At 50.6% G+C, this 22,349-nt stretch overlaps 10 protein-coding genes across 10 annotated transcripts, besides 19 other annotated features; all 10 read left to right on the top strand.

The window, feature by feature from the left end:
• Window positions 1–22,349: a sequence feature (heterozygous, non-Esmeraldo-like haplotype).
• Window positions 247–323: a sequence feature (T-rich).
• On the top strand, window positions 519–2,270 carry Tc00.1047053509319.10 (hypothetical protein, conserved; the record flags this gene model as incomplete). Its single annotated transcript, XM_805500.1, has 1 exon — window positions 519–2,270. The coding sequence occupies one exon, from the start codon at window positions 519–521 to the stop codon at window positions 2,268–2,270; it is 1,752 nt and encodes a 583-aa protein (XP_810593.1).
• On the top strand, window positions 2,497–2,886 carry Tc00.1047053509319.20 (hypothetical protein, conserved; the record flags this gene model as incomplete). The annotated part of the gene is made up of 1 exon (XM_805501.1): window positions 2,497–2,886. One exon carries the CDS (start codon window positions 2,497–2,499, stop codon window positions 2,884–2,886), a length of 390 nt encoding a protein of 129 aa, XP_810594.1.
• Window positions 3,291–3,394: a sequence feature (GA-rich).
• Tc00.1047053509319.30 (hypothetical protein, conserved) lies at window positions 3,659–5,101 on the top strand (the record flags this gene model as incomplete). Its single annotated transcript, XM_805502.1, has 1 exon — window positions 3,659–5,101. The coding sequence occupies one exon, from the start codon at window positions 3,659–3,661 to the stop codon at window positions 5,099–5,101; it is 1,443 nt and encodes a 480-aa protein (XP_810595.1).
• Window positions 5,260–5,280: a microsatellite.
• Window positions 5,407–5,437: a sequence feature (T-rich).
• Window positions 5,618–5,645: a microsatellite.
• Window positions 5,770–6,492, top strand: Tc00.1047053509319.40 (hypothetical protein, conserved; the record flags this gene model as incomplete). The annotated part of the gene is made up of 1 exon (XM_805503.1): window positions 5,770–6,492. The coding sequence occupies one exon, from the start codon at window positions 5,770–5,772 to the stop codon at window positions 6,490–6,492; it is 723 nt and encodes a 240-aa protein (XP_810596.1).
• Window positions 6,780–6,855: a sequence feature (T-rich).
• Window positions 6,952–7,024: a sequence feature (A-rich).
• On the top strand, window positions 7,029–10,556 carry Tc00.1047053509319.50 (hypothetical protein, conserved; the record flags this gene model as incomplete). Its single annotated transcript, XM_805504.1, has 1 exon — window positions 7,029–10,556. One exon carries the CDS (start codon window positions 7,029–7,031, stop codon window positions 10,554–10,556), a length of 3,528 nt encoding a protein of 1,175 aa, XP_810597.1.
• Window positions 11,013–11,039: a microsatellite.
• Window positions 11,181–11,213: a sequence feature (AT_rich).
• Tc00.1047053509319.60 (endo/exonuclease Mre11, putative) lies at window positions 11,252–13,501 on the top strand (the record flags this gene model as incomplete). Its single annotated transcript, XM_805505.1, has 1 exon — window positions 11,252–13,501. The coding sequence occupies one exon, from the start codon at window positions 11,252–11,254 to the stop codon at window positions 13,499–13,501; it is 2,250 nt and encodes a 749-aa protein (XP_810598.1).
• On the top strand, window positions 13,698–15,221 carry Tc00.1047053509319.70 (hypothetical protein, conserved; the record flags this gene model as incomplete). Its single annotated transcript, XM_805506.1, has 1 exon — window positions 13,698–15,221. One exon carries the CDS (start codon window positions 13,698–13,700, stop codon window positions 15,219–15,221), a length of 1,524 nt encoding a protein of 507 aa, XP_810599.1.
• Window positions 15,341–15,371: a sequence feature (AT_rich).
• Window positions 15,718–15,750: a microsatellite.
• Window positions 15,756–15,812: a sequence feature (A-rich).
• Window positions 15,866–17,809, top strand: Tc00.1047053509319.90 (trypanothione synthetase, putative; the record flags this gene model as incomplete). Its single annotated transcript, XM_805507.1, has 1 exon — window positions 15,866–17,809. One exon carries the CDS (start codon window positions 15,866–15,868, stop codon window positions 17,807–17,809), a length of 1,944 nt encoding a protein of 647 aa, XP_810600.1.
• Window positions 18,272–18,312: a microsatellite.
• Window positions 18,362–18,795: a mobile genetic element.
• Window positions 18,518–18,539: a sequence feature (AT_rich).
• On the top strand, window positions 19,880–21,235 carry Tc00.1047053509319.100 (hypothetical protein, conserved; the record flags this gene model as incomplete). The annotated part of the gene is made up of 1 exon (XM_805508.1): window positions 19,880–21,235. The coding sequence occupies one exon, from the start codon at window positions 19,880–19,882 to the stop codon at window positions 21,233–21,235; it is 1,356 nt and encodes a 451-aa protein (XP_810601.1).
• Window positions 20,813–20,840: a microsatellite.
• Window positions 21,372–21,399: a microsatellite.
• Window positions 21,464–21,493: a microsatellite.
• On the top strand, window positions 21,764–22,349 carry Tc00.1047053509319.109 (paraflagellar rod protein, putative; the record flags this gene model as incomplete). Its single annotated transcript, XM_805509.1, has 1 exon — window positions 21,764–22,349. A coding segment is annotated over one exon (586 nt), but the record flags the coding sequence as incomplete, so codon positions are not given.

The raw sequence follows: 22,349 nt of genomic DNA on the forward strand, positions 1-22,349 counted from the left end.
TGGGGAGAGACGAGAAGAAAATAAGGTGAAAATAAATCAACGAAGAATGCAGGAAACGGAAAAACAAACAAATAAAAGACAAACGGTGCGTGCTTTCTATTTTATTGTGTTTCTCTTGTGAGTTTTTTTTTATTATTTCGGGGTTATGTTGGATTGGCTTACGTTCAGGGAAACAAACGAGCAAAGAAAGATAATTCACGCACCGACTGTATCCTTTTTATTATTATTGTTATTATTCACTTTTGATTTCCTTTTTTTTTTTTTTCTTCCTTTTGCGTGTGTTATTTCTTTCTTTTTCTTTTTTCCTTTTTTTTTTTTTTCTTAAGTGCATGTGCGCCAATTGGGAATATGTCATCTCACACGTGTTGCTGTTTTTTTTTTTCCTTTTTTTCCCTCTTTTGTGATTGCTGCCTTTATGCCCTGCAAACCGTCTGCATCCCTTTTTTTTTTTTTTTTTTTGCCTGCACGCCGGAGTAAGCATTCCACCAGAGAGGGAAGAACGGAGTGGTGGTGGATAAATGCTGCAACGAAGAGGATTTCTGTTGGGGCGCGTTCTTGACGATACGAACGTTGGGAGTGTCTTGCGAACAATGAAACACGTGGAGCGCAGGCGTGTTGCCAGGGCGCAGGCCAAAAAGGCTGCAGAGGGCACGAACCCCTACAATAAGGCTCAATACATCAATGCCTTTGTTGAGGCACAGAGCGCCAGAATGACACACGAGCAAATTTTGAAAGAAGGCGCTGTTGAAGAGCAGTCGTTAATGGCCGTTGTGAATGCCGCCCGCCCATCCGTCGTCGTGGGATCACATAACGATGTGCTGCCGGGCGGGGCGGCGGCTGATGGGGTTGCATTTGGCTCATGGCGTGAGGGAAATCCTGCGTTGGAGCGTGTTTGCATGTCGATGGACCGCAACCTCCATTGTATTCTGCGGGGGGCGATGACACCACCCGCGTTTTCGCCAGAGGCCCTCCAACGCAACGCGCCCACACGCCTCGAGAGCGTCCAACGGCTGCTGCGGCTCCTCCACGCAGAGGAACATGAGCGGTGGTCGAAGGTGCGACTAAATGCCTTTTCGAATCGCATGGAATCTTGCTTAAAATCTGTGTGCGGGGAGGATTTTGGCATGAGGCAGCGACTGATGGCAGTGCTTCTTCAGTCCGCCGCCATGCAGAGTTGGGAACTGGCGTTTCAACTATACCACGATTACTTCCTGCCGTCTTTAAAGGAGCAACGACGACGAGTAGAAGAAGATGGTCGTATGACGGGGATTGAAGCTGCCACCTCGGCTCTGGTTGCAGTCCTCTGCGAGACTATCCGATGTCACCATCAGGCAGGGACTCGGGCAATTGGCTCCGGCCCGTCATTCAACACCGTTGCCGGGCTGGCAAGTTCATCCACATTTATTCTGTTGCCTGTTGCTGCCGCCCCGTTGTTTAGTGTCCTTCAGCCAAGTGGTAATGCGACATGGCAGAGTGTTCTTGAGCTCACACAGCGCTTTCAACCACATGGATCTAAGCGGATGTATCTTCCTTCCATTGCGTGGGGGGAGATGCTGCGAGCGATGCATCGTATGGGTGCATCCCTGGCGGAGGTGCAGGGTGTTGTTGACATCATCACGGATCCCAGTCGCACCAAAAACGCCGAGAAACACATGCGGGACACGCGTCTCTGGAACGCGTACATTTCGGTCAGTGACTGGCAACATGCGCTTGATGTGTACTCTAACAACTTGCCTCACTACGGTGTGAAGGAAACAGCGGCAACAAACGCTGCATTGATGGAGACGCTTCTGCGCGACGGGCGGTGGGGACAGGCGTTGGATGTCTTCCGCCGCTTGCAAAAGAAGGAAGGACAACTCATCATAGGTACCTCCAGCGTTTTCACCGCGGTTTTTCGTGCTCTTGAGCAACAGGGCGATTGGCACGCCGTGACCTCGCTTGTGATGGACTTTGATCACTTCCTTGTTCATTTTGGCGTCTCGCACGACCACTGGCTCGCCTCACCACTGAGGGAGGCGCTACAGAGGCCTCAACATCTTCGGGATGACTCATGCGTGACGTGGGTGGCGTGGGTGAGGGAATTGCCAGAGTGGAGTCATGTCACCCGCGAGCTGGCGCATGCAATGGAGGCTGCCCTTATTACATGCGACACGCGGAAGTCGCGAGACAATGAGCAGCGAGAGCAGCAGGTGGGGCAGGAGTCGACAGCCGGGATGGGGGCCATTCCTGACGACATCATGACCGCGGAGGGGCTTCACGACCTCATGTGAGAGAGAGGGGTGTGTGTATGTATGTGTGCATGCCCTCCATTAGTCACCGTCTGCTGCGTCATTTTTGTTGTGAAGGATGGGGAGTAAGTTCCCCTTTCTTTTGTTGTCTTTCTCTCCTTCTTTTGGCGGTTCCTTTTTCTGATGGATACTTTTTGATAGCCACCATTTCTTCTCTTTCTTTTTCCACTTCTTATTTTCAGTCAGAGGAGTTATTTCCCAGGAGAACATGACGGAGGTTACGAATGAGAATCTGCAGATTCTTCTAACGAAGCTGATGACGGATCGCTTTTGCTCCGGTGAGACAAGCGACCTTGACGCATGCATTCAAAACTACGTGCCGCAACAAACGGATAATAGTTGGGTTAACCAGAGCCTGCAGCGTCGCGGCATAAAGAGGTGTCAGCCATATCAAGACGTAGCAAGGCGGTGCCTGGAGGATGAGAAGAAACATGCGGCGGTTTTTAAGGCGGCGGCAAATGCACCCGTCTGTAAAGATGAGATGCGGGTGCTGAATCAATGCCGACGTGTACGAGGGCGCAATTGCGAGCAGGAGGCTCTTGAGATGTTGTACTGCGGCATGGTGTACCTCGTGCAGCGACAGAAGGAAAAACATTAGTCCGGAGCGATAGGAGGGGAGGGAGAGGGGCGGAGTGCGTTTCTCTTTCTCTTTCTTTTTTTTCTTTTTTTGACATTTTGACCCCTTTTTGCTTGAATGGCTCGATGGCCCGCTGCGTTTTCACGTTCATCGCACGGAGAAAAGACTCACCTCCGCACACATGCGTACAAGTCCCTCTGATGCACACACACGCACACACGCGAAAAAAAAAAAATGTACGTGCGGACAGGGCGGGAGGCATTTGTGTATCTAACGCGTTTATGAGTTGCCGAGGTTTCTGTGTGTCATGTCAACATCTTCTTTTTGCCACTTCCTCACTCACCTACGGATTTGGTTATTTACAACCGCCTTTTTCTTCCTATATGTTTTTTTCACAGAGTACGGGGCGGGCATGGAGAAGTGTTAAAGAAAGAAAGCGAGAAAGAGAGGGGGGAAAAAAAAGCAGGCACGCAACAACAGTAACAACAAATAAACAAAACAAAACCGAAACAAAGAAAAAGAAAAAGAAGAATAAATAAACAATCAATGAGGAGGATAATTGGCGACGGCAGCTAGAATGAGGGTGGTTTATCTTCAATGACGGGAGGGATGGCCGCGGTTTTCCAGACCACACAATTGGAGGGAAGCATGACCCCATTTTTTGTTGCAATTTGTTGTCTGCGTGCAAAAGTCGTGGTGACGGTGGGTGAACCGCCCTCTTACTGTTTGACTCATCCCGTATTTTTTTTTTTTTTTGTGTTGGGTGTTATTAGCGGCTGCTTTTACTTTTTTTATGTATTTTTCTTCTTTGCGCCCTTACAACCATTTTCGTGTTTCTTTTCTTTTCTTGTTTTTATGTATTCATCTGCCAATGGCAAGAGAAGGCGGGCGACGGGGCTGTGGCTGTGGGCGATCCGTACGGGAAATGGCAGTTGTACCGGCATTGATACCCCGTTCGATCCAGTCACCGCTTTATCCCATTCATGCAGTACTGCGGCGGTTTGACCTTTTAGCAGGGTCGCATAGCAGTGTGGTGCTGCAGTGTATTGGTCCCCTGCCACCAAAATCGCTCCTTTACCCACCGTCTATGTCAGCTGAACGCATGGAACTTGTCTTGTTTCCGTGTCAACTGGGAGAGCCCACGCGGCCCATTGGATGGCCCCCGGCCACGTCACATGAATGTACCGTGATGGTGAATCAAACGTACGTGACGGATGAGTTCCCACGCTGTCCGACACGTAGTGCGAGCCATCGCACGCTTGCAGGGCTGCCACTGTCATTATACCTTCGGTTAAGAGAGGATGGCTGTATTGATACAGGGGCGCCGCTTAAACTTGTGGTCACAAGTAAAGCAAAGTGGGCAGCGACGTTCTTGTTGGCGTGGTGCGGGGCGAATGACATCTGCACATTAGTGACGGATGTTGTCGCAAGGCTGCAGCGTTCGGAGTCAACGTGCAGTTGGTCAAATTTGCCTTCTTCTTTTTCTTCCTTGTCATCTCCGGAAGATGATGGCAGTGAAGGCGGGAGCGACTCCGATGTGGATGTTGACAGCGGATGGGTGGAGGAAATGGATTGTGGGGATACGAAAGCCAATTTTAATAACAATGAATCTAAGAGACGGGGTGATAACAAGAAGACGTCATCATCGGCGTCGCTTGGAGCGATGATTGTGGTGGATGATGATGACGAGGAGGAGGGCCTCATGAATGATGGCGAGGCGATTGTGACGCTGCGCTGCCCGCTGAGTTACCAGCGAATACGGGTTGCGGGAAAAGGAAAACACTGCGTCCACCTGGCCTGCTTTGACGTTGTGACATACCTGGAGTCGTCCCTTCGCAGCAGCACGTGGAACTGCCCCATCTGCGATGGACCCGTTTTTATTTACGATGTGCGCTCCGACAGGACAATGCAGTCTGCCCTGGACGCGTTGGATGCTGATGAAGACACTGTTGTCTTGTTTGGACCGGGACACTGTCAGTGGCGTGCCGCACGTCAACAGAAATTCGCTCCCGTGAGTGCAACGGATAACAATGACAGCTGCAAGGGTATGTGCGTGACGAGGGAGACAAAATGTAATGGCGAGAAGGGGCGGCAGCGCCAGCCGCAGTTGCGTGTTGTGGATGAAAATGGAGAGACGGAGGAGATGGGCGATGACGCGGAATTTGTCGGCACGGCGATGATGAACAGCGGCCAAAAACGTCCCCGGCATGAAAAAGTTTTAAGGCCGTCTCTTTAATTCCCTCCACACTCACCGTCTCTTCCTCTTCTGTCTCTCTCTCTTTTTTGTATCTTGCGTGTTTTTGTTGTCTTTTCCGCTTGGGCTTCTGGAAGCCGCTATGACGACCGGGGGAGGAAAAGCGGTGAGGGGGCATTTTTTCTGTCCACATCGCAGTCTGTGTGTGTGTGTGTGTGTGTTCCTTCTTCTTCCCTCTCTTTAATTCTCCCTCCCTTTTTCTGTCGGTTGTGCGTTTGTGTGGCTTGAGCTCTTCTTTTTTTGTTTTTCTTGCCTTTGACTCTGTGGGGGAGATTTCATCACTGCCTTTTTTTTTTCTTTTCCTCTTCTTTCTTTTCTATGTGTTGTGCGGTGCAAGGGAAGTCGTTATTGACTTTTGGCTTCTACTCTGAGGGTTATTGAGGATTGGAGCAGCGGCGGCGGGGAGGAGGGAACACAACACTTCAGCTGCAGGGAAAGGCAAAGGGAAGAGAAAAAGGGGTAGACATATATATATATATATACACGTGGTGGTGTTACTGCGTGTGTGTGTGTGTGTGTGTGTGTGGGTTGAGCGCCACAAGCGGAAGAAGGACGCAGGTGCCAAGTTGAAATATCGCATATACGCCGGGACAATATTTATAAGCGGTGTGAGGAAGAAGGAAAAAAAAAAAAGAAAAGGGAAGTATTAAATGTTGGAGCCAAACAAGCCCAAGTTTGATTTTGACTCTTTTTCCCCCTCTCAACCATCCGTACAGCAGCCACCGCCACCGCCACCGTCGTCCCAGTACACCCCAGCGCCGTATATTGTCACAGGTGAAAGCGCACCGCCGTTGCCACCGGCATTTGATTCGAATGGAGTCTTGCTGCAGCAAGCAGGACAACAGAGCGATGATCGTATATACAAGGGCGTGCACCCATTTGTCGCCTTTTTTCATGTTGCCTTTAAGGCGGGGGCAATGTTAACGTTTATTTTGGGGAGTTTGTTTAGCTCCAGCTACGTCACCATCTTTGTTGTCACCATCCTCTTCTTGGCGGCGGATTTTTGGATGACAAAAAATGTGAGCGGACGCATGCTTGTCCGTCTGCGCTGGTGGAACGATGTGAAAGAGGACGGATCGTCGCAATGGGTATTTGAAAGTGCCCCTGACGCGGATACTCGTGTCAACGCCTTTGACAAGTGGCTTTTCTGGATCACCACTGGCGGGAACTTTGGCGTGTGGTTACTCCTTGCACTCTTCAACGTGATGTCCTCCAGGCTGCCGATGGCTCTCATTGGGGCCGTGCTGGGCGGAGCAAACTTTATAGGATTTCTAAAGTGCAGCCGGGATGCAAAGAAGCGGGTGGCACAATTCATGCTGGCACGCGCTGCGCAAGAACAAGAATTGGTGCGCCAGGCGGCGAGTGTGTTGTAACAATAATAGAATAAAACGAGTTAAGCCAGGAATATATGCGTGTGTGTCTTTCTCACTTCCCTTTTTTTTCTCTGTGTGTTTATTTGTGCTTCTTCCCTTTTGATTCTTCTTGGAGGGAATATATCGTAATTATACACGTGCAGAGAGTTGCGGTGGCAATGGAAACAACACGAGGAGGAAACAGGGGAAAGGAGCAAGACCCAAAGACGCATGTGGGTGACTGGGGACATGCATGCTGCGGAGGAACGGCGGTACAAGTGAGAAGCCGTTGTGATTGTGCGACTTGATTTTTATTTATTTATTATTATTACTTTTTTTTTTTTTTTTGGTTACATATTCACACATTCCCTTTTTTTTTTTTTTGTGGAGTTTCTTCCTGCGTGCGGGTTTAGGGCTCGGGTTGTCGGTGCGGGGATTCTCGGGGTCGTCGTGGGACGAGGGGCGGGCCGAGGCAGCAGCAGAAACGAAAAAAAGGGGGAAAAAAAGAGGATAAAAATTAAACGGGAGAAGAGGAGAAAAAGAAAATAAAAAACGCGATGATTCGACGGCGGCTCTGTTTTGTCTCCCGCCCAACAAAAGCGGCCTCGGTTTCTGTGACGCTCTTCTCGGTGCAGCGGCAAAAAGGCGGCCTGCACACTTTTATTAGGGACGCGCGATCCTCCAGCTTCACTACGCCCCATCAGGCGAGTCACGCGGAGGGGGGGCACACATCGTCTTCGTTGAATTCGACGGACTGGGCGACGCAAATGCAACGGGAGCTCTTTGGTGAGACCGACCCATTGGGTGGACAGGCACACAAGGACTACTACCGTGACCCTGCCCGTGGTTACAGTCCACAGTATGCACCGCGCAATTTTGCTGAGGGCGGCGCCATATCGTATCATCACGCACAGAGTCCGATGGAGTACGCTGAGGCCACACATCGTCGCAGTTGGCTTGACCACGACGTTTCACGAATGGAAGCGGCATTTCAAGAGCAGCGGGCTTTGCTACGGGGGATGGAAAGTGCCACGGAGCGTGATGAGTTAGCACGGCGTTACGCAGCAGAACACCACGTGGCCGACATCTTGGTGGAAAATCAATCTCTTCTCCCCTCGACTCAGGTGCACCACAGCACGAGCACCAGCGGAAGTGCACTCCGTCAACAAGCGGTGGTGGACCGGTTTCAAATTGCGGATCAGCAGTCACCTCTCGCCACTTCCGATGGCATGGGGCGCGAGGAACTTGCACACACCTATCGAATGCGTAGCGAAACGGTACACAACGATTGGATCGAGGAAAATCTTCGCATTGTTCATGGTTTACGAGAAAAGGAGAAGTATGACTTTACCGTCCTGCAGCGTGCTACCCGCATTCCCTTTCAAGGCTACGATATGGATCGGTTTCTCGCACAACAAAAGGGAACTCCGTATGGCGCCCAGGCGTTGCCTCCTAACACAGCCAGCTCAACTATGGAAGAGGCACAGCGAACCCTGCGAGATCCGACGGCAACCGTGCCATCTTTTGAGGCCATCTCTCTGAAGGCCTTTGCGAGAAATACCGTCCGTGATCATCCCACCACGGGTGAGGAACTAACGCAGGAGGTTGTGGACACCATTCGTACTAGTCGAGAGGCATCGGAGTGGCAGCGTGAACAAGAACGAGCGCAGCGATTTGGTCTTGGTCGACAAGGTGCTTTGGTGCAAGACGGGGGACCAGACAAGCGCACCCTAAAGAAGCATGTAAACGATGAACGCATTATGGATGCCATGTTTTTCCGTTCTGACGCCTACCGTAAGACACAGACGGATGAGCACTGGAACCCATATATACGACAAGACACCACGCATGGCGTCGCGCATCTTCTTAATAATAAGTTTGACATTGCGCGTCGTGAGGATCGTCTTTCAAAGGGCGAGCAGGATCTTACAGAACGCAGTGTGATGCACTTTGGTGTTCCTATTCAGCAAACCATTGATGAGTTTGTGTTTCGCCACCGCAATGCCCGTGGGGAGCGGCCGCTGGACTACTTCAAGCCATTTCCTGGCTTTCGTGATTTTCGGCTGAACCGCATGTACCGCGATGTGGAGGGATTTTCACTCATGAAGCAGCGGCCGGAGTTTCTTGAATGGGAACTCTTTACTCGATATCGCGCGCACCACCAACAGCGACGCCAAATTGCCCTTCTCCACGGCTTAGAGCCTGTTGCGAATGAAACGGCGCAAGAGCGGGATGCACGACGTGAGAAGTTAGATGAAATTTGCGAACGCACACCGTTTGATGAAAGAGAGTTGCACACAAACGATGACGAGATGCAAGTAAGCGGGGAAACTTTACGCAGTTGGTTTGGCGTATACATGCTTCCTTCCCCCACCGTTGTGGAGGCGGTTGTAGGGGCCTCCGCCTCTGTCAACTTACACCTGTTTCCTCTTGCCGATGAGATGGGCACGGCAGACACTCGAGAGAACGTGTTGAGTAGTCGTTATTTTAACCGACTTCTCCTTATGGAGGGATTTCAAAACCGTATTAGTCGGGCGTTTATGGGCAATGTGAGTGGGAAGGCACCGGAGCCTGTCGTGCAGTACATGCAGCCACCGGAGGTTCTTCGCCACTTTACGGCGGAGGAGCGGGCAATGTATGAGCAATACGTGAAGGAACAAACATCAAAGCAGCTTGGTGAATGGGCCACTGCCATGCGACGGCGTCGCTGGATACCGGATCGGCAACAATATGGCCACGTCGTGGCACAAGGCTACGGGGTCTCAGTGGTGGATCTTGAACACGCTGATACCGCCGCCGTCCTGACAGTCTCAGCGAAGGCGTTTGAAAGGGAGTTGGCTGCGGCCAAGGGAAACACCAGCCACATCATCATGGTGGAGGGACAGGCTTACAAACTAAGACCCGATTCAGAACGTTTTGTGGTGCCTCTTTCTGTTCGGCTGGAGTCAGGAGAGGTGTTGGATATGACGGATGAGGCATTTGGACGGTATGAACTGGAGTTATTGCCACGGAACGTCAATCACGCACTTAACTACGGTATTGGTGATTATGCATACAATCGCGGGAACTACATTGAAACGCAGGATGTGATTTGGGAGGAACAAACCGCGTCGGGCGAGGAAGGCTGGTCGCCTGCGACGCACGCAGATGGTTTGCGGGTAGGATTACCCGTTCGGGCGCGGCGTCATGTTGGCATGAATGCAAATGGATCACGTATTGTTAGTACCCCACAACGTGCGGTAATTGTTGCGTACGATCGACAGCCATTCTTTAACCCTGAACCGCGGCTGGTGCGCGTTGCATTTCAGTCCGATGGTGCCGTGGAGGAGGTGCCGTTAGCGAATATCATGATTTGGCAAAGACGCTATCATGGGCCCGAGCGCACCGTTGGCGACGAGTCACGGCGGTTCAGTCCGGCAAGTCTACGGCGGTACATTGATGTCTCAGATCCTTTTAACGAAAAGACATCGAAGGGGGAGCATTTTTTGGACAAGTATGAGGCGGCACGCACCTCCGAGGTGGCTGCCGGCAAGTATCGCACCACGAAGCAGATCACGGAGATTGATCAGTGGACACGGTTTGACGTTTCCAGAGCGGATAACTTCCGTCCGCTGAGTATTTCTCATCGCCGGGATTATATTCGACTTGGTTACATGCACCGCTACACTCCGTGGGAATGGATTGCCGTGCAGGAGGCCGATCAACCACTCATTGCGGAGCAAATCCGACAGGACAATATTGGCACGAGCTACTTCTTTTCACTGAATCGTTACTGGCGGTATAAGGCGCGGCCGCATGGATACATCCGTCATTTTGACAATGAGGTGAGGGATTTATTCCAGTTTGTTGACGGTGTCACACCGTGGAAGCAGGCGCAGAAGATTCGGACGTATTGGGAGGTGCGTGCTCATCATCCCATGCCACAGTTCAACCGCCCGGAGGTGGCGATGCATCGCAACACCGTTGGTTTGCTTCCCGCGCACATGTGGGAGACGGACAAGAAGACCGGCAAGGTGAAGGCGGTGAAGGACTCCGTCAGGGATTATCAGACGAAGACACCACTGCCGAAGTGGGTACAGCTCTAAGCATATTGTCCTCAGTGTGGTGTACGGCGTTGCAATGTAGTGTCATCCCTCTCTTTTTTTTCTTTTTTTTTTGTATCTGTGGGATGAGAAGAGGGATGCGTCTGTGGTGGCGGTAGTGGAGAAAAAACGAAACAAACAAACAAAAAGATCCAAAGGAAAAGATAAGAAATAAACGTGACTTTTGGTGACCAGTGCGTGGAGAGAAGAGATTTATTGCGGGTTTTATTCCTTGCGAATGACTGGCCACCATTCGTGCACACGTGCAGGGAGGGAGAGAGAAGGTGAGAGAGACTGGAATTGGGAGCACCATGCAGACCTCAGGGGCATCATTACAAGCAAACAGGCATACATCCACCAACTTTCTTTTTTTATCCTTTTGATGGTCCCACGGAGGGAATTTATTTTTATTTGGATGCTGTCTCGGCGACTTTTTTAAAGGACATGTGCCCGCATGACTTTTTTTTTTCATTTTTTTTTTTTTTTGATCTGACTGCAGGAAGGAGGGGTGTGATCTGCGGGCTGGTCAACGGGGGTGGAGTCCTCACACACACAAACACGCAGAGAAAGGGTATAATTATATTTATCGATAGGCCTTGTGTTTTTCTTCAAGGAGAAATAGCCCGCATTTAATTATTATTTTTTTTTTTTGTTTTTTTTGGGTGTGTGGGTTTGTGGGGAATTTGCTAACAGGCCATATGGCAAGTGCGGGGAATGCCGCGTCGTCATCATCGACGTTCAAGTTTCTCATCACGACAGACAATCATCTTGGATTCCAAGAGCGGGATTCACGCCGGGGAAACGACAGCTTCACCACCTTTGAGGAGTGTCTTCGTGCCGCCCGCGTTGAACACGACGTTGATGCCATTCTTCTCGGTGGGGACCTCTTTCATGACAATAAGCCCAGTCTTGGCTGCTTCGCTCGCACCACATCCCTGCTGCGGACATATGTGCTTGGGGACAAACCGATTGCATTTTCACTGCTGAGTGATCCCAAGCGTAACTTCCCAACGCACCCCGTTCCACTGGCTAATTTTCAGGATCCCAACATCAATGTCGCCATACCGATTTTTATGATTCATGGGAACCATGACGACCCCGTTGGAGGAACGTCATCCATCGATATTTTGGCAGCAAATGGTCTTGTGAACTACTTTGGACAGGTATTCTCATTGGACGACATTGTTGTGGAACCTATTTTGCTCAAGAAGGGTCACACCTACGTCGCCTTGTATGGACTTGGGAATGTTCGCGATGAACGGCTTCATCGCTGCTTTCGTATGAAGAAACTTCGTTTTGTGCACCCCAAGCCGGTAAAAGGACGCCTTTGGTTTAAAATTCTTTTGCTGCACCAAAACCGCGGGGTTCGTGGTGGGTCGGGTGAGAAGAACGGCATTTTTGAGAACATGTTGGCTGGATTTGGCCTGGACCTTGTTATCTGGGGCAACGAGCACGAGCAACAAATGGTTCCCACACCTTCTGAGGGATTTGATGTCATTCAGCCTGGTAGCACTATTCTCACGTCGCTCTCCGGGCAGGAGTGTAACCCAAAACAGTACGGTGTGTTGGAGGTGCGTGAAGGATCGTACCGCTTGACGCCATTTCCACTGCGTAGTGTCCGTCCAGTGGTACGACGTACAGTGGAGTTGTGGCGAGAAAATCCCACTGGACGCACGTTGGACGCCGTGGAGGATTTCCTCCGCCGCGTTATTGAGGAGATGATAGAAGAGGCAGAGGAGCAGATAAGCCGTATCCCAGATGATGTACTCGCGTTTCACCCAAGCATTAAGTTCCCACTTATGCGGCTTTCTGTGGACTTTACCGATCCGGAGTCTACGAACTTTCCCCAACCAAATATTAATCGCTTTGGACAACAGTACATGGACGTTGTGGTGAATCCTGGTGACTTACTGCGGCCTTTAAAGCCAAAACCTGTTATTCGTAGACTGCCTTCAGCACCAGGGGGAGATGGGACGATGGTTGTACCTGTGCCGTTGGTTAACACCTCTGATATCCGCACAAAGGTTGCGGAGGTGTTTAACGCGAATGCGCGGGATGCCTGTTCGTTACTTTCCGAGCCGGAGGTGTCGGCCGCGGTTTACGCCTTTGCTGAGAAGGGTGAACGTGACGCCATTGACGAGCGAATCAATGAGCTCCTGAACAAGTGTCAGAAGTCTGTCTGGAAAGCCATGGGGAGGGGGGATGCAGAGGGTATTTTGATGCCTGACAGCATCTACACGGAGGTGATTCGATACAAACAGGATATGAACAAACGTTACGCGGAGGCCACACGTGCGGCTGATGCGTCGGAGCAAGGACAAAAAGGGCAACTGCAGGAATCTCATGGAAAAGCAGACAGGGCTCAGACGGGCTTTGGACGTACGGACTTTATGATCGTTGACGCATTTGACGAGGGCGGGGTGCCGCTTGGAGCCCCAGCGGCCTCCGCCTCCCTCACACTTAACGCCGCAGACTGCACGGTACAAGGAGTTTGCGAAGAGGAGGAGGATGATGCGCTTCCAGAGACGGGGCTGGAGCGTGGGACGTTAAGCGCACTGATCGCCAGCGCGGTGAAACAGGATCAGGAGACGACAGCTGGTCCCGCACTTCATGCTGTGGCTGCTTCTCGAAACGGCGGTGGCAAGCGTCATCGAGATGAGGTGGAGGTGATCGACGATGACGAAGTTGTGGACAAACCACATTCCGTCCAGCCTTCTGTAAAAAAAGGAGTCCGAAGAAAGGCGGCGAGTGGGGCCGCGGCGCCTGCTCCCAAACCGACGCGAGGCAAAAGGGGCAAACAAGCCGCTGCATCTCTCATTCCTACCCCAACGCTGCAGCTGACGCACGAGCTTGTTCCTGAGGAATTGGCGTCGCAGAGGCCCGCAACAAAACAGGGGATGCCTCAGGGCGCTCTCAATTTCCTTTCAAAGTGGGCAGGTCAAAGTTGATGAGATCTGAGGGAAAGGCGTACAGGATGGGAGAGGACGGGGAAGAAGCGTCAATGAGGGGGTGAGCGGGGAGTAGACATTTGCACACAAAAACACACAGAAGGAGAGAAGGGAAAGGGAGGAGAGAGAGAGAGGGGAACGGGCAAACAACAAGACAAAAAGCAGAAACAGAAAAGGGCGTCTACTGCGTTTGTGTATGCGTGGGAGATTAGATCTTTTTTCTTTTATTGTTTTGCTTTGCATACCCCTCATTTTCTGTTTGTCACGAAGACGACAGAAAACAGTGCCTGCTGTTTTTCTTTTTTGTTGCCTTTATTTTTCGCATACGTTTGTTTGCTTCTGCGTTCTCCCTGCTGTTGTCATTGATGTTGTTGATAGCGCCGCCCTATCCTCTTCCTCCTATTCCTTCTCTTCCCCCTCCTTTTCTACCCCCTTCCCACTTCTCAGGAAGCGCAACTTGCTGCCGATGCTGAGCCGGTTAGGCGCTAGGAAAAGTTCACTGCGCTGCCATGCCGTCACGGTGCCTCGCTGCTTTTTTTACGCCGGTTTGGACGAGTCACGTGTGCGGCGGCTGCGACGTGCCAGCACGACATTTAACAAACCTCGGGGCCGTGACGATTTATCGTTAGCATTTGAGCGTCGTGTGAGGGTGCTGCCACTTCTCGAGATGGGAGACTTGTACGCACTGCCGACAACGACATCAGGGTCTGCCCGCAGCAACGCATCAGGGCCTACGACGAGGCAGTGGCGTGTGCTCGTGGTCGAGCTGCTTTCACTGGGCGATGTGGATGCTCCGGTGCCTTACCCAGCGGCGCATCCGGCGTACTACGACGGGTGGTCAGATGGCTCTGAAGAAGACTCTCAAGAAAAAAGGTATGGGACGCCACCGTTTCTTCTCCGTGAGGGTAGACGCGTACTGTTGCCAGGCAACCAACGGCAACTGCGGCAAAACGGTGACACCTCACTGTTACGTGGAACATTTACCAAAAGGAGCGCGAGTCATGGCACCGCCGAGTATGCAGTGGCGCTATGTATTGATCCGTTTCTGGAATTGGAGCGATTTAGACGCGAAGAGGCGCAGGTAGAGTTGATTTGTGGTTATCGCAATGTACTTTACGAGGCGGTGGAACTCCCGGACGGACCGGCAGACGTTGTCCGCGTCCCCGCTCTCTCGTGTGACACATGTGGGGCACACTTGCGTCATGAAATTGGCAAACTCAGCCAGCAAGCCCTCATCAAGGGGTTTCACCGCATCAGCAATGAGGCAAAGGAGGCACTCATTTTAAATCCACTCTTTCGCGTCGAGGTGTACGTTCCGCCAGCGTTGCTTGAAAACTTTGAACGTGTGTTTCTGGAGGACGCATGGGAGACGCCGGAGTCGACGATCAACCCTGGACGCACCGCGCTGTACCCTGGCCTGCCTCCTCCAAGAACACTGCTGGAGGCGGACGGTTGGATCGGCAAACGCCGCGAGTTAGTTGAGGCCATTGAGACGGAGGGACGTAGTTTGATGCGTGGGACGCAACGTGCGTTGGACGGGACTGCCATCACACCGCGGGAGGTACTCACAAATATTCGCGTCTTTGGTCGTGAGCGGGAGCTGAAGAAGATGCTCGAAGGGGAGCGGGCAACGGCAGCGCAGGAGGGATATGACACAACCGGCGGCAGCAGTAATCCGTCGGCGAATGCCTCGTTGCGTCCAGGCGTCAATCAGTTGTGAGGGGAGTCGTGCCTGCCTGCCGCGTGAATCAAACAAATAAACAAACAAAAACCGCAAATGCGTCTCTGCCTTTTTGCTGCCGAGTTATGGCCTTGCCTGTTACCCTCGTTGATTTCTTGTTTATTTATTATTATTACTATTATATTTTTTGTGTGTTTGTGCGTGGCTTCTCTGGCGCTCTTCTTTGTTGTTGTTGTTCTTGTTCTGTCGGCAAACACGAGCGCCGAGCACCAGTCGGCCAGAGTTTTTATCAGCAATGGAGGGAAGAGGATTATTTTTAGGAAGCATCAAGGAAAGTCGTAAGTGGAAGCGGCGAACGAAAAGAAACAACAACAACAAAAAGCGAGGTGAAACAACAAAAAAGTAACCGAAAGGGGGAAATAATAAAGAAAACAAAAAAGCACTCAGTTTGGCAGGGAGAAATTGTGACATTTTTGCCATTTTGGAAGTGAAAACGGAAATGAATTATAATTTTTACGATAAAAATAAAATAAAATTCTTTTTTTTTTATTGTTTTTTTTATTTTTTTATAGCAAAAAAAAAAAAAAAAAAAAAAAAAAAAAAGAGGGGGAAAAAGAAAAGGAAGAAGAAGGAGAGATAAAAATTTTAATACAAGACAAACCTATAAAAGAAGAAGACAACAAATGCCGACTCTACAGTCTTTGGCGGTACCATTTGGCTGCGTGCAAGGCTATGCCCCTGGCGGTATTCCGGCGTACAGTAACAAGCATGAATCGTACTTTTCTGGGGAGCGAAGCATTGATGGAAATTTGTTTTGTGGGTTCAAGTACCAGTGCGTGGAGTTTGCGCGCCGATGGTTGTTTGAGCGTAAGTCTTTGGTTCTTCCCGATGTTGACTGGGCTGTGCACATTTTTAATTTAAAGGAGGTTTCGGATGCGCGCACGGGAAAACCTGTTCGTTGCGTGGCGATTCGTAATGGTACCGCGGCGAAACCCGTGGTCGACTCGCTTCTTATTTACCCTTCCGACGATTATAGCCCAGTGGGCCATGTCGCTGCCATTACGGAGGTTGGGGACAAGTGGGTGCGCATTGCCGATCAAAACCATCGGTTTCACAAGTGGGATGCTAATTATGCGGCGGAGCTGCCGCTGATTCACGAGAAGGGCGTCTGGACGATTTTGGATCCGTTGGAGGATGAAGTGCTGAAGCCTCTCGGGTGGGTGACGTTCCCGGATACACCCGATCGCAACCCGAATGAACCGCTGGTTCTACACGAGTCGCTTCACTTCAAACGGGGGGAACTGCCAACGCTGCGTCGTCTGACATTTACACCAACTTCGCGGGAAAAGGATTGGCTGGATCTCACGAATGAAGCCGAGGCGTACTTCGCGGATGTCTGTGGTATCGATGTGAAGAATCCGAAATTGGAAAAAGCCAGTTACTATCAGATGAACCGGGAACTTTATTTGGACTGCGCCAAATACGGCAATCAACTTCATCAAATGTTTTTGGAGGCCACCAAGTTCGTTCTTGGAAGTGACGAACTGCTAAGGCTTTTTTGTATTCCAGAGGAGTACTGGCCGCGTCTTCGACATTCATGGGAGACACAACCGCATGCCATCACGGGACGCTTTGATTTTGCCTTTGATGAGGATACGCAGCAATTTAAGTGCTTTGAGTACAATGCTGATAGCGCCTCAACACTGCTGGAGTGCGGCGTTATTCAACAAAAGTGGGCGAGATCGGTTGGTCTCGATGACGGGACGACGTACAGTTCTGGGAGTTTGGTTTCCTCACGACTGCAATTGGCATGGGAAATGGCAGAAGTCACCGGACGTGTACACTTCCTCATCGACAATGATGATGAGGAGCATTACACCGCCTTGTATGTTATGCAGCACGCTTCTGCGGCAGGATTGGAGACAAAACTGTGCGTTCTTTTCGATGAATTTCATTTTGATGAGAATGGCGTCGTTGTGGACTCCGATGGCGTCGCCGTCACAACGGTGTGGAAGACATGGATGTGGGAGACTGCCATCGCGGATCATCAGAAGGCCCGGGTGCAGCGCGGGAATGATTGGCGGCCAACGCCAAAGGATGAGGTTCGGCTTTGTGACATTCTTCTTGGGCCGAACTGGGACTTGCGTGTGTTTGAGCCCATGTGGAAAATTATTCCCAGCAACAAGGCTATCCTTCCCATTATTTACAACAAGCACCCAGACCATCCAGCGTTGCTGCGGGCCAGCTATGAACTCACGGTTGAGCTGCAGCGCACCGGTTACGTGAGGAAGCCCATCGTTGGTCGTGTCGGTCGAAATGTCACCGTCACAGAGGCATCTGGTGACATTGCCGCGAAATCGGATGGAGATTTTTCGGACCGCGACATGGTTTACCAAGAGCTTTTTCGCCTGCCCGAGAGGGATGGCTACTACGCCATACTCGGCGGCTGGGTGATTGGCGATGTCTACTGCGGCACTGGTGTCCGCGAGGACAAGACAATCATTACGGGACTCGAGTCACCATTCAGCGCCCTTCGAGTGTATCAGGGCGCCCAGCGACGTCCACTGACCCACGAAGATCTCGACAAGGCGGAAGCCGCGGCCGTCGGTGGTGGCTTGAAAACGTGAGAATGAAAGGTGGGGGAAAAGTACCAGACGCCCCTCTCACCAAGCCGATTCACCAGCAAATTGGCGAAGAGAAACACGGTTCTTTGAGGGGTTCCATAATTAATACGTTATGTTTTAGAAACTATAAATGAGATTTTGTGCATCCTCGCAAAAGGAGAAAGACGAGTGATTCGGTCTCCATCTCTGGTATCCATATCGTCGCACGTACCTCTACGTATCCCTTGTACATGTGCGTAAATGCTTCTTTCATGTATCCCAAAAAAATACAGATCCGAAAAAAAGTGACGGAGAGTTTCCTCCCCCTCCTCCAACGGAGAAAAACACTAATGATAGTGTTATGGATAAAATACCACTGAATAATTAACCCCAAGGCAAAATACAGGGGTGACGGTTGCGTACACATCGGGAATACGCCATTAAGCCAGACTGAAGAAAGGAAATGAAAGCGTGGACAAAAAATTTTATATATATCTATATATATATATATATATATGCATGTGTATCTTAAAATTTATTCCTATACCTGTTGATTTCCTTAACTATTCTTTTTCTAGGAGCTTGCGAAAAGAATGATCGTGGGAGAGCTGGCTAACTTAATTAATGTATGTACACCCTGATAAATGAAGGCATTCTTTATGATACTTTCTACCGTATGAATCTTTTGGGAAGAACGCGACTTTGTAGGGGCAGGGAGCGGATAGAGGCCGGATAATATTTTTAATTTTATTTTGCTATCCCACCCTAACCCTTTTGATTCCCACCACGCGGCGGGGTCTTGTGGTTGGAGGACCCCAAAGTCTGCCACTTCGTAAGTAATAAATACTTCAGATCCTAACTGAGAACGAAGGACCATGCTAATGGTCCACAGAATTCTTTATATTGAATGAAAAGAAAGCATTGAAGCAATTAACTAACGAACCTTTTTTCCCTAACTTGTTTGGTTTCCATAGATTTTCAGGATCCGGCCAGCTGCCCGGAAGATTATTCACTTATTTTATTTTGTCTTCTTTTTCCTTGTATTTTTAAAAATAAGGTTGGTGACCCGCACGTGCCCTGTAAGGCGTGTCCCCAGACCTCATGGTGCTGTGCCGTGCCCAGCAAGACGCGGCTGGTCGATGCCGTCAGCCCTGCGCCAACAACCACGACCCCGTGAGGGAATCATTGCTGGCTCCTGGCTTCCCCGACAATACGGAGCAATTGACACTGGCACCACACTGAGGCATCCGGCGGTATTGCCAGGGGAGCGGTCTCCAGTTGGGCTCTTTGCTTTGTCCTGAAGGACCCCCGGATCGTGTCTCACCCACTCCGCTCAGACGACCGGGGTGGTTTGGAGATGACTGACTGTGGTTCCCCTGTCCGAGAGGCCTGGCAATTGACCGTGACACAATTGTTGCCAACTTCCGCATGTATTTTCCACAGTCGCGGTCTCCGGGTCAGGCGCTTTGGCCCTGCAGGAATGCCGCTGGCATTGTGGGGTACTTCACTATGCGTTGGCAGCACGGCAGCGACCACATCACGGTGCCGTACAGGCCTAGATCCGAAACACTGCACTGCAGAATGGTTGACTTTTGTTCCTTTGAAGAATCGCACCAGAGTCCTTTGTGGTGGGTCTCTGGCACAACGATTGAGAAGGTCAACGATGAAAAAACCGGGATGAGGAAATGCCTTTTTCCCTCATGTCTTCTGGAATGAATTTGATGGCCCGCATGCCAGCCACCATAAGTGCGCCCATGCGAAAGAAGAAAGATGCTGTACGGCGAGGGGAATAATCCCACAGCAAAAACAAAAACAAAAATGACAAAAAATGCATGTGACATCGGGGAGGATGAATACTTTTAATAAATGCATGAAGTGGGGAGGGGTAGAGTGCCAAACACAGACACACACACACACATGATCCCTTTTTTTTTTCCTTGGCTTATTTTGAAACTCACTGGGTTGACGCAACGATGGAGTGCTTGGGGACGGTGGCGACACCGTTAAGGAGAGAGAGAGGGAGAGGGAGTAAAGAAGGGCGCACCGTCTCAGCAGCCTACACACGCACACACACAAACACATAGATACGGGGGGATGCTAGAGAATAATGGCACTCATCATGCGGAGGCCCTGTTTGCGCAGTTGGAGCGCATTTCGCGGAATCCCGTGCGGCTCTATCGTCATCTTCTGCAACGCGCCGTTGCGCAGCTTGACGCTGTCGCGGCTGACGCGGAAACACTGCGTGCGACTGTCCGTCTCCTGCAAAAGCAGCGGCGTCAGCAGGAGAAATGCATTTCCCATCTTCAGCGACAACTGATGGATACGCAGGAGGAACGTGGGAGGGCCGCTTCTAGGCACCGCAGAACGGGGACCGCGAAGAACGGACACACCCATACAACGCCGTTGTTATCAACATCATCACTTTCATCGCCGTCGTTATATTGTGTCCATGGAGGGCACCTGCAACCAAGACGCCAGAAACAACAGGGGCAGCGGGAGCAGTGCAGCTGTGGGAGGCACTCTACATTGCGGGAGTTGCGCGGCAATGGGAAGAAGCGTCACACGTCACACTCCGCCGTTGAACGCACGAGAAATACTTGCAGGAGTTTGTCACATTCGCCGAGCCCAACATCTTTGGAGAGGACGGCGCCGTTGTCCCCATCGCAACAGTATGATGGGAAGGTCCCGTGGCGGACGGTGGGGAATGACGGGGCGTTGATTGAACGGGTGCTGGGCGATGTGTTGCTACTTTTACTGGACGATGAAGTACCGACGAATGCCGATGCCGATAGGACTGCAGGTGGGCCCGGCCGTCTGTTGCTGGGGAACGCCAAAACAATGTATGACTCTGTTATGTCATCTGTTCGGATCCTGAAGAAACGCGAGGGCGCGTTAAAATGTCATTTGCGGGAGTTGGAAGAAACGCTACGGCGAGACAAGAAGTTGCGATTGAAACCCAATCTTGCAGAGGAGCAGCACGTCTCGTTTGGGGTGCTTCCAAGTGGACATGATTCTCAGAACATTGGGAATAATAATAATAATAATAATAGTAATATTATTATTGGAGATGATGATGATGATGATTACTCTAGTCGTCAGGATGCTTCTATGATGAATACTGCGCCCCCAGCTTACATGGATGGCGTTATGGACTCTCAGCACACTGCGACGCATCCCATTAATTTCTCTTCTCTGTTTTCTGTGGGCCGCGTTGACTCTAAATCCAGCGATACCACCACTCGTGTCATCAATGCATGTATGTATTCATCAGCAGATGCGGACAACATTTCACATAACACACAAACCAACTTTTTTCAAACATATGAGAAGGAAAAGGACGGCGATGATGATGACGGTGACCGTCTGGATGATTTGGCGGGTGAAGAGGAGCTGTTGGAGTATGCCAAGTGGAAGGACTCGTTTCTACGACAGTATCTTCCGTCAAAATAGCCTGGCATTTTGCACAATTGTATTACCGAAAAAAAGTTCTTTTTTTTCTCTTTCTCCCCGTGTGTGTATGCGTGTGTATTCTCATCAAAATGTCGTTAAGAACGTGAGGAAAAACTTTTTAGAAGGAGGAGGAGGAGGTGGTGGTGGTGGTGGTGGTGGTTGTGAAGACAGACATATTGTTTGTTTCCATTTCTTTTGTTTTTATTTATGTGCGGTTTTATTTGCCTCTTTTTCTTCTTTTTTTTTTTCTTTTTCTTTCAAATTCTCTCCCACAATGTGTGATGTTTATTGAATAGCCAGCAAGGACGGAAAAAAGAGCTTCCACCGTCTTTTGTTTGTCTGTTTGTGTGTGTGTGTGTGTCTTGTCGTAATTTCCTGTTAAAAATCCTTTTTGTGTGTCAGACGTCATTTTTTGTCTTCAGGGAACATCATCGAGGCATTGGGAGGAAGGTGGAGGCGGAGGCTGAGAATTGAAAAGCAAAAAAAAAAAGGGGGGGTGGAAAAGAGAGAAAAAGAGCGAGAGGGACAATGACAGCCGCGGCAGCCACGCTTTTTCAGCGCAACAAGCGCATCTATGTACAGGAGGAGGACAAGCTGGAGGGGGTTGTCTCCGATGAGTCGTTTCAGCAGAAGTTCCACCAGTGGCTGGACGCGACGATTGCTCAGTTGGATCTCCAGTTTGAGTCGTGCGAGCAGCTGTTGTCGGAGCTGCAGCAGAGCGTTGCCGTGGAGTCCGGCAGCTACTGGTGCAGCAAGACCATCATTCAGCACTGCAATCTACACATGAGTGAGAAGCGGCTTATTGTCGCCGGGAAAAATATGGAGCAGCACCCTACTCTCCCCGAGCTTGTCAGCCTCATATCCTCCTTGCAGCAGCTTAAGGTTCAGGCCTTTATTTCCCCAAAGCAACGACGCTTTATTGAGGAGTGTGAGAGCGAGCTGAAGAATGTTGTGTTTGAATCCCGTGAGTTACTTTTCATTAATAACGCGCTCAAGACAAAACTTCGCGATGACGGCAACACACGTGGGGTGTTTGGGGACCTCACGGAGTTTCAAAACGCCATTGAGGACCTCTCGCCGGACATCGACCAGTGCGAGCAGCTGCTGGAGGCGA

This window comes from Trypanosoma cruzi, genomic scaffold (assembly GCF_000209065.1).
Source record: "Trypanosoma cruzi strain CL Brener 1047053512861 genomic scaffold, whole genome shotgun sequence".
NCBI lineage: Eukaryota > Euglenozoa > Kinetoplastea > Trypanosomatida > Trypanosomatidae > Trypanosoma > Trypanosoma cruzi.